We start from the raw sequence: 16,368 nt of genomic DNA on the forward strand, positions 1-16,368 counted from the left end.
CTACATGCTGTTTGCTCAAAATAACCACTGTGCTCAGTATATATCCCTTCATACTGGAGCACCACATCTCAATCATGTTCCTGTTTCTGCATCCTCTCTGTGGCCCGGGGCTGGGTATGCATACCCAATTGCGGGGAAATGCAGGCTTTTTGCTTCTAAGTTCAGGTTTTTGTTCTACTTCACATGTGCACTTGGACCCGGCCATTGAGAGGGTCCAAGAAAAAGAAGGTGGTGATGGGGTACTGCTTCAGTAGTACCCTGAGCTGGCTCTATTCATTTTTTACTTTTTTGCACATTTTCTATGCTTATTTCTCTAATTGCCTTAATATTTCAGTCCCATAGTGGAGTGCCGTAGTATGCGTTTTGGTATGATGAAGGACCACCGCTCTGTGACAGGACCAGTAACTGCATTCGACGGTTCTATACTTTACCTTCCTGTCAAACTTGCACAGGTTTGTAGAACCAGAGATCAGATTACCACTGTATCTAGAAAAATAAGATTAAACTCCTCTCTGTTTTTTTTCTGCTGTATAAGTAATCATTAATAAAGATCTGAGTAATCGCTAATAAAGATCTAATTGATTTGTTTAATAAACAGAGATAGAATACCTCATTTAAATAAAAACAAGGTAAACATCATATGGCTGACATTAATACATGGGTATTAAATCTACTCAACTTCTATGCGCAATGTTGCTTCCCAGTCTGGTTTGAAGAATACCAAAGCTAATTTTCTTTTTTGATTGTTTTCTCCTGATTCTGGATCCATAAAAAAATGTTGGTATCCCTCCAAAATAATTTAGGCCCTACCCAGGTGCAGTGTTAAAGGAGAAGGAAAGGTAAAAACTAAGTAAGCTTTGTCAGAAAGGTAAATACAACCATAAGCACTCACAGAAACGCTGCACTGAGTTCTCTGTCAAAAGAAAAAGGATTATCTCTTTGTTTTCCTGTGCCAGAGTCTGTGCAGCTCTCTCCTCTCTCCCCTCTCCTGCTCCCCACTCCCTCAAGAATGCTAAGAACCCCCCTCCCTTAGGAATGTGTGATCTGAGCCAATCAGCAGGAAGCTTCCTCATAGTCTTACAAACTGCACACATACACCGGGCTGCATCTTGCTGCAGGAGTGAGGCATTATGGGTATTTTTTTTTTTTTTTTTTTAGAGCTCAGCGTTTTTTTTTCCTATGAGGCTTCTGATCATCTAAACAGGAGAAATATGGGGAGACTTAAGGGCACTATTTAGAGAACTGAAGGTATGCCTGCAGCTTGAGATTAACTCTTTATTAGCCTATTAGGTCAGGGTACTTCTGTAGGGGCACCACATCGTAACCTTCTTTTGTTTTTGGATCCTCTTTATGTTTATGTTCAGTTTTTATTTTGTCCTCAGGAGGTTAGGACGTGTTCATGGATCTCACTGCTGCTTTGGTGGCAAACCCAGACCACAGACAAGACCTTCTCAGCTCGATGATTGGCCCCTACTGTCCATATGGCCATAGGAGGAAGGCTGCACCACTTCCCTGACACCTGGTTCAAGCTTACGCAAGACACCAGGGTTCACAAAACTGTGACACTAGACTATAACCTGGAATTTTTTTCCTGTCCCTTCCCTGCTTTTTTATGTCCAGGATACCTCAGGAACTAGGCAAGCACAGAGTGTTCTAAAATGTGATCTCCAAACTCGTCCGCGCAGAGGTGATCACCCCTGTGCATTCCAGGGAGCGCTTTAAGGGCTACTACTCAAATCTCTTTGTAGTCCCCAAAAAATACACAAAGGATGCATATTTGTATGTACCTATTTTCCCTCCCCATTAGATGTACTTGTGCTTTGCCTTTCAAAATCAGCACTGACGGTTTATGGCACTTCTCTACTACAGAAGTGGTACCCTTTTCACAATACCACCTCAAAGAGCTCCAGTAAAACATCCACTTGGCCTGGAAACGGAAGTTCCTGCTCCAGGAGATCCGCCTAGCCTGCCAAACGCAAGCATCTCTTTTCTAGTGGCTGCTGATCAACCGCATCTCATCAGGCAATTTAAGTAACTTCTTTCCCCATTATCGGGACTCTCTGGACTTGGCAATCGATGACCTGACAACCCCATGAATTTTCTCCTCGCCTATGCCTTCCCTCCACTTCCTCTTTCCCAGGATGAAAGTGCCAAGTGCTAAGGAGAACGAACCATCCTCATTCTCATAGCCTTCAGGTGGCCTCGACGCACCTGGTTTTGACCTTCTCAACCTGTTGGTGGTAGACCCTTGGACTCTATTTCCTCTTCTAGATCTTTCTCGGGTCCAGTACCACAACTAAACCCTTCCAGCCTCAGTTTGGCGGCGTGGCTCTTGAGACCCATTGGAACCACTGACCTTTGTTTTTCTTCAGTGGCATATGTGGAAGACATCCTCAAGCTCTGTGCCTTGCCATGTAAGGACCCCTGTCTCATCTTCCATCCCGACAGGGATGTTCTTTGCACGGTCCCATCATTTCTTCCCAAGTTGGTTTCTGCCTGAACCAGGAGATAACCATTCCAATGTTCTGCCTGTCAACAGCCAACCCTAAGGAAATGGCCCTCCACTCCCTGGACTCCGCCCGGGTCCTAAAGTTTTACTTGTACAGGGTCTGCAACATTCAGAAATCTTTTCTACTGGGTACCACAACTACCAAATCATCCATTTCTCGCTGGGTAAAGCAGACCATTAAGTGAAGCCTACACTGCCCAGGGCAAGGCCCATTCCACCAGAGGGATGAGTATGTCCTGGGCTTTCTGGAACCAGGCATCAGCTGAACAGCTGTGTAAGGCAGCCACATGGACCTTAGTCCACTCCTTCACAAAATTCTTCCATTTTGACACCTTTGCGGGATCTAACGATTGCAGGCTGGTACTCCAAGCTGCAGTGGTACTTCCCACAAAGGCCTATCTCATATCCTAGTTTACCGGGGACAGCTTTAGTACATCCCCACTGTTCATGTGTCTGCTAAGCAGACAATGGAGAAAAGATTTTGTGTACTCACCGTTAAATCTCTTTCTCTTCAGTCACTTGGGGGTACAGGACTTCCCTCCAAGGATAGAGGCCTTCACTGTCCAGCAGATGTGGTCTGGTGATTACTGACAATTTTTGTACCTTCTTTTCTAGTTAGTCCATTAATTGTTCCATGTTCTTTGTTTACAATCCTGTTTACTTTGGTACAAAACTGAACTGGGCTCTGCCTGCTGGGGGAGGAGCTAGTTCTTGTTACTCTGTTGTGTCCTGCATCCTAGTGGTACCAGCTATACCCCACTATTCCTGTGAATAGCGAGTAAGAGAAAAGAGATTTAACAGTGAGTACAGCATATGCTCACCTGGACTGGGCCATAGAGAGGACCCCAAAAAAAAGATAATGATGTGGTACTGCTACAGTAGTACCCCAGGCTGGTGCAGTTTTCAACAATCAGTACCAACCTGGGGTCTCAGAAAAAGCAATTATAATGACTCAGGGGGTTAAACATTTTGGCATTCCCAGTGATTATGCCTTTCCTTTTCCTGAACAAAGCCAGGGAGCTATATTTTTTAATATAGGGTTTAGCATTGTAATGTTTTTTTAATCCATTTTTAGACAGTTGAGCTGGAGAGTGAACGCCGGACAGATGGACAAAAAATAAAGATAACCATACAGATGACAAAGATTCTGGATCCCAGTTCAGACTTGTGCCTTCCTTTTTATAATGTAGTCATGAGGAGGTAAAGAATAATTTGTTGACATAATCTAGGACAGTATTTATTTTGTTCATTAAACTTCACTTCCAACAATTTAAATAGATCATGGTGCAGTGTTATTGGATGAATTACATGACCTAGTTTATTAGCATTTTTTATATCACTTTATCTTGTAGGGTGTTCAAAATTCTGGACCTGAAACTTGTTGGGAGAAATTTTTATGACCCAGCAAGTTCAACAGTGCTGCAGCAGTACAGGTCAGCTTAACATTCACGCTGGTTTGGGCAAAGTTTGTCATTGATGTGAACGTCATTTTACCTTTTCTAATGGATTCTTTTCCTGCAGTTACAGAAGATTGATACGATTTAACGTTGGCACAGTTCAGTGACAAATGCACCAAAATTCAGATTCTAATTTCTTGATTAGGTTTAGACCTGTGTAACATCCCTTTATTTCCCAGACTGCAGGTGTGGCCAGGCTATGCTGCAAATATACGCAAAACTGACGGTGGGCTATTTCTTTTGGTTGACATCACCCACAAGATTATCCGCAGTGATTCTGTGCTGGACATCATGTGAGTTATTAACAATGAGCTCAGGTGATCACTAGGCATTTAAGGTTCCAAATAGTGCCCCATGCACTATAGGCCTTGTAACTTTTTCAGCCTCATGTTTTCAACATGCAGCTCACAAGGCTGTAGGTGACTTTTCTTATAAGGATAGCAAAAGGGGGAATTAGTGCTCACCAATAAATTTTAAACCATTAGGTGGGGTGCAATGAGGCTGTGACCACAATTTTATAGACAGCTGATTTTCTTACAAGGAGTCTTAATTATCAATTTTCAAGTGTTTTTCTAATTCGAATAAACTAGCTTTTTAAAAAAATACAAATGTTTGCTCATTAATATGGAAAACTCATTAGAATAAAAACGTAGATGAATCACCCCATTAGGGCTTAAAATTTTAGTTAGTTCTACATAGATACTTCCCCAACTACATAAAAGCTTTACTAACTAAGGCTTTGAATCTCAGGGGATACATTACAGGACAAAGCAAGCAAAAATGTAATCCGTAACAGTCCCTGATTTTTAGGTAGTGTCACAAGCTGTCAGTTTTGCTGCAATTATAGCAAATAATCGTGATCTCGAATATATTTACATTTTTTAAAAATGTATCAGCCCAAAGCTGGTGAGTTTTTATAGTCAAGAAGTATATCTAAGGCGTTCAAGCAAGTTGATGTTGGAGTTTTATTGGGTTTTTTTTGTTTGTTTGTTTTTCTAACAGTTGAGATTTTACAGCCTCATAAAAAATTACTGGGACATTGTTATTTTAATTTGCAATTTATATTTTCTGCAACTTTTTATGAAAATGCTAAATTCTTTACCGAGACTAAATGACTCCTGTATAAGTTATAGCTTATAATGCTAAGGCACAAATATGGCAGCGCCCTTGTACAGGAACATGGGGGATAAGATAGTTAATGTAAAAGCATCAGGCAAATACTTTTATGGCACAATTATAAATAGTATATAAAGGCAATGCTATGATTGATATAAAAAGGTTTAATTTCTGGTGTTAGTATCTCTTAAAAGCTTTTCCTGCCAAGGACGTACGTAAAATGTGGTTGTAGAAAAAAGCTTTAACTGCAAAGTACGTATCACATAAACTTTGCTTTTGCTGCTGGTGCAGGGAGTCATGTGTGCCCCCAAACCCCCTCGGCAACGTGCCAAGGGGCAGCCAAGTGTGTCCTGCGACACAATTGTCACAGTACTTGACTTCTAACAGCAGACTCCAGCCCCCTGCGCCCACCCATTTGTTTTTCCCCTAGAAACTATTTATTTCTCAGTCTGACCACTAACCACACTGTCCACTCATTTATTTCTCACACAATAGCTTGGGGGACACAGGGACAATGGGTATAGCTCCACCTGCAGGAGGCAGGACACTAGGGAAAAAAAAAAAAAGAATGCTCCTCCCTCTCAGCTATACCCCACAGCGCAGCCAAATGTAGATCAGTTTTTTCTCCTAGTGTTAGGAGGTAGGACCAGGCTTAGTATGCCTGCATCTAGGTTTAAAAGTCGCGGATTAGCCTGGATACTCGGGGGCTGACTGAAGACCTCAGGAAGTAGGTCCCTTACAGATCTCCCCCCACCGCTGGATTTCCCCTGGGGCCACTAAGTCACTTCGGTGCGGGCCACCTAGCAGCATTCCTACCCTCTTGAGGGATAGAAGGCTAGCCAGAGGAGCGCTCAGCACTGCTACGGACCGCATCGGTAAGTAGGCACCCAGGTCCGGAGCAGCGCCGGCGGGACCCTCGGGTCGTCCCCTCCCCCCCTCACCATGCGGCCAACCGGGTATCTCTAACCCGAAGCGCCGGGGGCCCCCACTTCCGTTTTTAAAATAGGCGCGCACAGGCTACTGCGCTCCCATTGGCCAATACTTCCTGCTCTCTCAGGAACAGGAGCCGATTCGCGCCCTCCGTCATACCGCCCGCCCACTTCCGCCGCCTCTCTTCGCGCCCTTCTGCTCTGCACTGGCGCAGCTCCCGGGGAGAACTCAGTGTCGCAGGCCTTGCGACTCCTCACTTCTTGCTCTGCGGACAGCGGGTGCCTCCACCTGTAGGTAGGCTCTCCTTTTCTCCTGCCTTTTCCCCGCAGCGCAGTTTCACAGGGGGAATTTCTTTTTCTACTTCTGGGCACTACAGGGGCATCTTTCAGCCTAATAGTGAGGCTAATATGGCGGAGGGCAGTAAACAGCTATTCCCCCGGGGCCCAGCCTCTTCGGCTAATATCAAATTCCTGGCCTGCGCCAAATGCAAAAAGCGTTTGCCATCTGGGCACAAGGAACCAGTTTGTGAGGCATGTAAGCCCCCTGAATCTGCTTCTACAGCTCCTCAGCCCCAGGCCTTGGATTCTGCTGAGCCCTCAGGCTCTGCCATCCCTCAACCAACAGACCAAGCCCAGCCGGGCCCCCCTGCCACTAACCAGTTTGCCCCTGATTGGGCCCTACAACTTTCTAGCGGTATTCCCAGACTCGCGGATTCCCTTAATAAGTTATTGGCTAAGCTAGACGCTCCTAAATCCTCTTCACACAAGCGTCATGCACCTCCTTCATCTGATGAGGAGAGTGACAACCCCTTCACGGCAGATTCTCCCACTCAGCCAGATCTATCCCTAAGTGAGGGAGAGCTTTCTGGAGACTCAGATACGTTAGGCGAAGACCTACCCAAATCTTCATCTGAGGAAATTGAGGCCCTTATTGCCTCAGTTATAGAAACTCTCAATCTAGGGGATTCCAATAATCCTTCCGACACTTCCAAACTTCTTTTCAAGAGGCACAAGAAACAATCCGTATGCTTCCCTTCACACGCACAATTAGATAATATTGTGCAATCTGAATGGGATAATCCCGAGAGGCGTTCACAGTCCAACAAGCGCTTCCAACGTCTCTATCCCTTTCCGCAGGAAACCATGGACACCTGGTCTTCTCCACCGGTCGTCGATGCTCCGGTGTCACGCCTTTCCAAAAACACGGCCCTTCCTGTCCCTGATGCGTCTTCCTTTAAGGACGCTATGGACAAGAAAATCGAGGGTTTTCTGCGCTCTGCCTTCGCGGCTTCTGGGACAGCCTTGCGTCCTACTTTCGCCGCCGCCTGGGTCAGCAGGGCAATTCAGTCCTGGTCCCAAACACTTCTGGACAGCATCCTCTCGGGAGTCCCTAGACAGGAACTCATCCCTATGATCTCCCAGATCAAGGAAGCTAACTCCTTCATCTGCGAAGCAACACTTGATGCTGCCCAACTAACCTGTAGGGCTTCAGCCCTTACAGTAGCCGCTCGCAGATCACTTTGGCTGAAACTCTGGTCCGCGGACCTCTCTTCGAAAAAATCCCTTACTTCCCTCCCCTTCAAGGGTAAGTTACTTTTCGGTCCAGAATTGGACAAAATCATAAGCCAGGCCACAGGTGGGAAGAGTACCTTCCTCCCACAGAACAAGTCCCGGCCTTCCTTTCGCAGGGGGAGATTTTTTCGTGGCTCCGGATACAGATCCACCAAGCCTTCTGATTCCTCGCAACCATCATCCTCCCGCGGTAAATTCAACAACAAGCCTCGCCCCGCCTGGCAGCCCTGAAAACCCACTCACAAGCAGACGGACAAGTCCACCTCTGCATGACTGTCCGTCAGTCCCATTGCTGCAAACCCCCATCGGCGGCAGGTTGCAGCACTTCCGTGCACAGTGGCAGGCTCATGCTCAAGACTCCTGGGTCTGCGAGGTCATAACACGAGGTTACCACCTCGAGTTCACAGCCCCCCCTCCTCATCGCTTTTTCATGTCCAGAACTCCCGGGGACCCTCTTCTACTCCAGGCCTTCCAGACGGCAATCCAAGACCTGCTGGCGGCCGAAGTAATCTCCCCGGTCCCCCAGGCAGAGAGATTTCAGGGATATTATTCCAACCTGTTCCTCGTTCCCAAGAAGGACCGGTCCTTCCGACCGATCCTCGATCTCAAGGGCATAAACAAATTCATCCGTTACACCAAGTTCAAAATGGAATCTCTGCGATCGGTTATTGCGGCCATGGGACCACAGGAATTTCTCACCGCGCTGGACGTAAAAGATGCCTATCTTCACGTCCCCATCGCCCCTCGCCATCAGAGATACTTGCGATTTGCCTACCGCAACCTCCACTTCCAATTCACGGCTCTGCCGTTCGGCCTCTCGTCAGCCCCACGTGTCTTCACGAAGATCATGGCGGTCACTGCAGCAGTCATCAGGTCCAGGGGGATCTCGATCACCCCCTACTTGGACGACCTGCTCATAAAAGCCCCGTCCTTCCAGACAGCGGAGGAGCATCTCCGACTGTCCATGAACATCTTACAGGATTTCGGCTGGAAGATAAACCTCGCCAAATCATCTCTCCGTCCGAGCCAGGTGATGACCTTTCTAGGTTTGACTTTCGATACCGGAGCGCAGAGACTCTTCCTTCCCCAAGAGAAGGTCCTTCGCATTCAGGCCCTGGTTCGGCTGCTTCTTTCGTTACCTCAACCATCTCTCCGGTTCTGCATGAAGGTACTCGGATCGATGGTATCCTCCATCGAGGCTGTACCATTCGCCCAATTCCATCTCCGACCGCTACAGTGGAATATTCTCTCAGTATGGCACAGGAACAGGAGCCTCTCCCAGCAGACCCCGCTCTCCTCAAAGACCAGGGCCTCCCTGCGGTGGTGGCTCAACACCGACAATCTCACTCGCGGCCGCTCACTCGCAGACCCTACCTGGCGCATCCTCACGACCGATGCCAGCCTATCCGGCTGGGGAGCAGTCCTGGAGGGACGGATAGCCCAGGGCTCCTGGTCCCGTTCGGAATCCCTGCTCCCCATCAATATCCTCGAACTTCGGGCCATCCGTCTTGCACTGATACACTGGCAGACTCTCCTCAACGGGCAGTCGATCCGCGTCCAAACGGACAATGCCACCGCAGTGGCCTACATCAACCACCAGGGCGGGACGAGGAGCCATCAAGCCTTCACAGAGGCCAGTCACATCTTCAGGTGGGCGGAACTTCATCACACCCTCCTCTCGGCCATTTACATTCCCGGTGTGGACAACTGGGAGGCCGATTACCTCAGTCGGCAAACGATGGACCCGGGGGAGTGGTCACTCAAGACCAGCGTGTTCCAAGCACTCACGCAGAGGTGGGGCACACCAGAGGTGGACCTGATGGCCTCTCGTATCAACCACCAACTACCTCGATACCTGTCGCGATCCAGGGACCCTCGGGCCGAGGCGACGGACGCCATGACGACACCATGGTCCTTCAACCTGGCGTACATCTTTCCTCCTCTGCCCATGCTTCCCCGAGTCATCAAAAAGATCAAACGGGAAAGAGTGAGGACCATTCTCGTCGCCCCCTACTGGCCGCGCCGGACCTGGTTCTCAGACCTTCTGTCTCTGTCTCAAGAAGAACCGTGGCATCTACCTCACGATCCGGACATTCTTTCCCAGGGTCCCTTCCTCCACCCAAACCCAAGGTCTCTGCATTTGACGGCGTGGCTACTGAATCCCTGATCCTCAGAAGAAAAGGGTTCTCGGAACCCGTGATCAAAACCCTCCTAGCGGCACGGAAGCCTGTATCCTCTCAGGCCTACCACAGGGTCTGGAGAATCTACCGGGACTGGTGTTCCCAGGAACATGTTCCATTTCAGACCTTTTCGCTACCAGCCATACTGAGCTTCCTTCAAGCTGGCCTTGACAAGGGTCTAGCCCTGGGTTCGCTCAAGGCTCAAATTTCGGCTCTTTCGGTTCTGTTCCAGGAGCGCCTTGCCCTTCTGCCGGACATCAGGACTTTCATGCAGGGCGTCACGCACATCAGACCTCCCTTTCGCTATCCTTGTGCTCCGTGGGACCTGAACATCGTCCTAAGCGCACTACAGGAGCCCCCATTTGAGCCCCTCGCCTCCATTCCCATCATTTGGCTCACTCGTAAGGTAGCCTTCCTTCTGGCCATCTCATCAGCTCGACGCCTGTCCGAGCTGAGTGCGCTCTCCTGCAAATCCCCCTTTCTCATCTTCCACCTGGACAAGGCAGTACTGCGTACCGTACCATCCTTCCTTCCTAAGGTGGTGACCAAGTTTCACATTAACCAGGAACTCACCATTCCCTCCTTCTGCCCTAATCCCAAATCCCCAAAGGAAGTCGCTCTCCATTCATTAGATGCAGTACGTGCTCTCAAATACTACGTCCACCGCACGGAGGGAATCCGCAAGTCTGATGCCCTCCTGGTCATTCCCACGGGCACCCGTCTTGGGCAACCTGCCTCTAAGACCACCATCTCTCGATGGCTCAGAGAAACTATTCGAAGAGCATACATATCCAAGGGGAAACAGGCCCCTCAATTGATCAAGGCCCATTCCACTAGATCTGTCAGTACCTCTTGGGCTTTCAGAAACCAGGCCTCAGCTGAGCAACTGTGCAAAGCTGCCACGTGGACCTCCATCCACTCCTTTGTTAAGTTCTACAAATTTGACGCCTTTGCTGCATCTGACGCACGCTTTGGTCGCAAGGTGCTGCAAGCAGCGGCAGTCTAACTCCGACTCCGCTTCCTGCCCACCTCTTATTAAGCTCAGGGGACTGCTTTGGTATGTCCCCATTGTCCCTGTGTCCCCCAAGCTATTGTGTGAGAAAAGGAGATTTTGTGTTACTCACCGTTAAATCTCTTTCTCCTCAATGGCTTGGGGGACACAGGGCTTCCCTCCCCCGGAAGCGGAATTCTTTCTGCGCCCCTTGCCATGTTATTTATGTTACATTGTTATATTGTTCATTGGTTACTCTGGTTACCTCTTTGTTAGACAAAACTGATCTACATTTGGCTGCGCTGTGGAGTATAGCTGAGAGGGAGGAGCATTCTTTTTTTTTTTTTTCCCTAGTGTCCTGCCTCCTGCAGGTGGAGCTATACCCATTGTCCCTGTGTCCCCCAAGCCATTGAGGAGAAAGAGATTTAACGGTGAGTAACACAAAATCTCCTTTTCTCTTTCATTTCCGGGGAACACAGGTACTGGAGGGTTAATGTTACTTCCGGGAGGACAGAACAATAAAAGAACAAGAGTGTGACAACTCACTCAATACACTATGTCAAGCGCATTGTGTGTGGCCAGTCAAGTGCATTTGTGGATCAGTTGTGCCCTAAAGTGTCTTGATCTGCACATCCACTAATTTCTACAGGCATGCTTTCTGCGAATTGGATTCTTCTTTGAAGTTAAAGGGGCTGTTTACCTTTTAACGTTTAGTATAATGTAGAGAGCAATATTCTGAGCCAATTTGAAATTGGTCTTCATTTTTTATTATTTGTAATTTTTTAGTTATTTCAATTTTTGTTCAGCAGCTCTCCCTTTTTAAGTTTCTGCAGCTAGCAGGTTGCTAGTGTCCAAATTACCTTTGCAACCAGGGAGTTGTTTGAATGAGAGACTGGTATACTGTATGAATAGGAGAGGACCTCAATAGAAAGATAAGGAATAAAAAGTAACAGTAACAATAAAGCTGTAGTCTCACAGAGCAATACTTTTTTGGCACCTGGGGTCAGTGACCCTCATTTAAAAACTTAGAAGTTAGAAGGCAAATAAATTATAAAATTAATTACAAAAACTATAAAAAAAACAAAACTGAAAAAACAAATTGAAAAGATGCATAGAATTGGCAATACTAAAAGTTAACTTAAGGTGAATCGCCCCTTTAAGTAAACCCAAAAAAAAGCATTAGGGATAGGGTGTGGGAATTATGCAGGAGTAATAAGTTTCCTTACTTAATGTTTTGCTTGAGAATTTTTTTGGTCCTCTTGTGGGTGTTGCATCTGACTGACAAGTAGTAATCTGTAGTAATTTGAAGCATCTTTGCAGTTGTTGTAGCTGTCTCTCCCCGAGCATATATTTCCATCTTCAGATCACTTATCTTTTTTGTGTGTGCACCTATAGAAAGCCAATGACAATTTTATTAATTCACATTTCAGGAACATTCTATATCAGCAGAGCCCTGAGAACTTTCAGGATGAGGTTACCAAGCAGCTGGTTGGCAGCATTGTGATCACCAGATACAACAACCGTACCTACCGAATAGATGACATTGAATGGAACATGAGCCCCAAGGACTCCTTCTCTATGTCAGATGGAAGCAAAGTCAGTTTCATTGATTATTACAGGTAACTTTTTGGATGTACGAATTTTTCATGTATTGATTTATTTTGTTGTTCTTGGAGTCCTTATGTGCATGTTACATCTCTCTTATAGCAAGAACTATGGCATAACTGTTAAGGAGCTGGACCAACCCTTGCTGCTTCACAGACCTAGTGAAAGGAAGGCACCAAAGGGCAAGGTGGGATCATTGCATATTTTATTTGCAACCTCCATAATGGTTGCAGATGTAGGCACTACAGGGAGAGCAGACTGCAGCAAGGACACATTCACTTACAAAGCGAAGCAAAGTGCACTTTTGGACACAATGGCCATGTTGTTTTCCCACAGTGTAACAGTTTTTCCCCAGAATCATTGTGCATGCAAGTGCATGAATTCGATGCAGTTGCAATGTGTCTGACTTTTAACGAGCGTGGTTTTAGACACAACTCCTGCAAGGAAAAGAGCAAATTCCCCACTGTGTCTGTGGACATAAATGGCACTGTTGTGTCCGATTTGTCAGAATAGACACAACTGCATTTGCACTTTGCTGTAAATCAGACACAGTTGCAACAAATATTTTCACAGTCTGTCTGTGGTGAGTTTCAGTGTTAAGAATGACGTCTGTGCCTGATTCTTTAGTCGCAAGTGTAGTGTGTCGTTGAGGCAAGGTGCTGTGGGAATCCTGGAGCTACTAGCTGGTCAGAAGGTGACAGTAGCTTCAGGGTCTGCACAACTCTGTGCATCAACAGACATGGCAGCACTAAATTCAGAATGGAAGGCAGGAAGGACTGCTGCTCAATTATACGGTAGTGTGCAGAACACATTTGGATGCAAGTGCCTTTAATGGAAGTGATTTTGGATGCAACTCATTGTGGGAAAAAGAGCAAATTGCAGATTGCACTGCATCCGTGGTGTATATAAGACCTTCAATCTGCAGCTGTAGTGGGGGGGTCTTTGTGGGTGACAGTTACACATGTATTTGCATCTAATTATTTGTTTATTTTACCTCCCTTGATATATTCTCTGCTCACTTTCTGTTTCAGGCACTTGATATTGTCCTCCTCTTACCAGAACTTGCTTTTATGACTGGCATCCCTGAAAAAATGAGAAAAGACTTTCGGGCCATGAAGGTATTTATTTGCTGTTGCCAACATGTGACACAAGTTTATAGATGCATAAATATAGTTACTACTGTAGGTTTAACTGCTTACCTGAAAAGCTATAGCTCTGGCTGTGAAACACTGTACAGAAGATTTTACAGTTCTAGTTTTTTTTTTAACTGGTTACAAGCAAAACAGCTGTTTTGAGCTCCCACACTGGCAAACTGCATTTTTTTTGTTACCAGAATTTACACTTTTCCTGAATTTGACTTTTTAACATTGTCCCCTGGCAAAAGTAAAATCGGGGTTCTTTAGAGTGGTTGGGTCTCTTATTTTAATTCTTTAAACAATGTAACAGGTGTCGGTTCTCCTCCAGGTCATTTGAAGTCTTTTGTGCCCGAAACATGCTGTGTAAATAAAGCACACTTTTTGCAACTAGTTCTGTATTTTTGCCTTTTCCCGACAATCTTATTTTTGTGGCGCTTGCATTAAACCTGATGTTAATTGGGAATTGGCCATCATTTCATGCCACGTATGTGCAGTCGTGTTTCTATTTATTTCTCCTCAAGTGCTTTTATTCAGCTGGCTTTACAACATTACTTCTGGAGACAAGTTGGTCATATATACCCATACGCACTTGTTTGGCAAGGTTGGCAAACTAGCGGATCTCTGCTCAGTGTGGACACAAACAAACACACACACACACACACTAAACTATACAGCAGACATATGGAGAGCAATCAGCAGGCCATTGTGGCCTTCATCCAACTCAGGCCTGGACTGTGATTCAAAATAGGCTCTGGCATTTCAGTACACTGAGGCCCAAACAGACCCACATTCCTATAAATAGTGGCAGTCTATGGTATCTTAAAGCAGCCTCTCTGGCCTTTGTCAGAGCCACAGATTCCAAGGCCATTTAGAAAAAATCACACAGTGATCAGTCATGCTCTATCCAACTGAATACCAGCTCATTTATAAGGAGGGGGTGTGCGTACTGTAAACATCACATAGTGTGACTCAGCTCATATTGTTTATGCCATTGCCTTTTACATGCCCTATACACAATAAAGGTTGTTCATGCAAGCAAACTGAGAAAAGAGCAACTGTTCATAGTTCATGTTTTGTTTTGTTTAGGATCTGACACAGCAGATTCATTTAAGCCCAAAACAGCATCATATCTCTTTGGGGAAATTGCTAAAACGTATTGAAAGCAGTGCGGATGCAAAGAATGAACTGCAGCGTTGGGGCTTATTCCTAGACACTGATATTCACATGGTATGTTTCCTCTGTCTGTATGGGTGTTTACATTAGTACTACGTAAATGTGTCCGCACTGTATGAATAAATATAATCTGAGCTACTGCACCAGTACACACACACAACCTCTCTATTAATCTATTAAAATATATTTATAACCTGGGATTGCGGGTGGGGAGGCACAGAAAAAGGTTTTTACTTTTATATATATCAGATTTTCTATAACAGTAAAAATCCAGGACTTGTGCACCATCTTGGATTTTGTTAGAAGTGTCAGTGACCCTGCACATTCTCAGTGTGCTCTGGGCAGCCATTGTAAAGCTAAGCTTAGGGGTCATCACAAATCATCCAGCAGGAAATGAGGCTCCACTTGTCATAGAAGCTGATGCTACAGGGCTGATTATTTAGTATGTCCTTAGGTTTAGTCCCAGGTTTAGGAAGTCCAAGTAGCAATTACTTACTAAAGCAGCCCTGTCAGCGAAAAACTATCAACATGACCTATAGGTCACTTTTTACAAATATTCATAGTTTGAAGAGTACTTTTTTCAGACAGTATCACTTTAACACTGTAAGGACCCCTTTAAGTGCATTGGCAAGTCAAACAAGAAAAATGGACATCTCTTTAAAGGACAAGCAAACCCTGGTTCATTGGGGAGTACCAATAGGTTGCACACCCCCCAGTAAATAAACAGCTACCATTTTTCTGACCTGGGAAGAAAGTAACACAGTTGTCGTGCCTCAGTATTACTTGCCTTTCCCAGGCGAACCTAGTGCAGACTTAAAGGAACAGTAACACCAAAAAATGAAAGTGTATAAAAATAATAAATATATTATGTACTATTGCCCTGCACCAGTAAAAGTTGTGTGTTTGCTTCATAAACACTACTACAGTTTATATAAATACCCTGCTGTGTAGCCATGGGGGCAGCCATTTAAATTGAAAAAAGGAGAAAAGGCACAGGTTACTAAGCAGAAAACAGATAAGTAGCATAGATTCCCATTGTATTCTACACAGTTTATCTGTTATCTTATGTAACCTGTGCCTTTTCTCCTTTTTTCAATTTAAATGGCTGCCCCCATGGCTACACAACAGCTATTTCTATTAACTATAGTAGTCTTTCTGAAGCAAACACACAACTTTTACCAGTGCAGGGCAACAGTACATTATATTTTAATTATTTTTAAACATTTTTATTTTTTAGTGTTACTGTTCCTTTAATCGTAGAGTACAATCCAGCCTGAACCTGCTGTCGTTCCTAATCTACTTACAGTTGCAATTTAATTTCACAATTGGATTTCTCTTACAGGTGTCTGTGGGACACAGGGACCATGTGGTATAGTAGGTACCAGCAGGAGGCAGGATACTAGAAGAGGAAGAAGAGAACTAACCCCTCCTCCCTGCTGCTATACCCCCCGGCACTTCCTGCCTTCACCAGTTTTTTCTAGTGTCCCACAAGGAGACAGGATCATCATACTCTTCGAGTCCGTTTTTTCTTCGGCCAGATCCAATCTGGCAACAGGGGTCGACCTAGAGGTCTCCAACAGGAGCTACTCTACTCAGGCTTCCCCCTACGTGGGAAAAAGTGTGGACGCTGGGGCACGTGAGTTACAAGCCCTGAAGATATCCTGCCTCTGAAAACAGAGCGCAGAAGCTGCCCAGCACTT

The 16,368-nt window shown here is 45.8% G+C and overlaps 1 protein-coding gene across 2 annotated transcripts in view; it reads left to right on the forward strand.

The window, feature by feature from the left end:
* The window catches only part of piwil2 (piwi-like RNA-mediated gene silencing 2), a 46,227-nt gene that overhangs the window by 9,047 nt on the left and 20,812 nt on the right, over positions 1-16,368 (forward strand). For both annotated transcript variants that reach the window (XM_012958498.3, NM_001112999.1), the window contains 8 exon segments: positions 335-452; positions 3,585-3,709; positions 3,862-3,942; positions 4,146-4,259; positions 12,185-12,373; positions 12,462-12,546; positions 13,391-13,477; positions 14,582-14,722. In XM_012958498.3, coding sequence (XP_012813952.1) covers positions 335-452; positions 3,585-3,709; positions 3,862-3,942; positions 4,146-4,259; positions 12,185-12,373; positions 12,462-12,546; positions 13,391-13,477; positions 14,582-14,722 — 940 coding nt within the window.

Source organism: Xenopus tropicalis, chromosome 3, assembly GCF_000004195.4.
Source record: "Xenopus tropicalis strain Nigerian chromosome 3, UCB_Xtro_10.0, whole genome shotgun sequence".
Lineage (NCBI taxonomy): Eukaryota > Metazoa > Chordata > Amphibia > Anura > Pipidae > Xenopus > Xenopus tropicalis.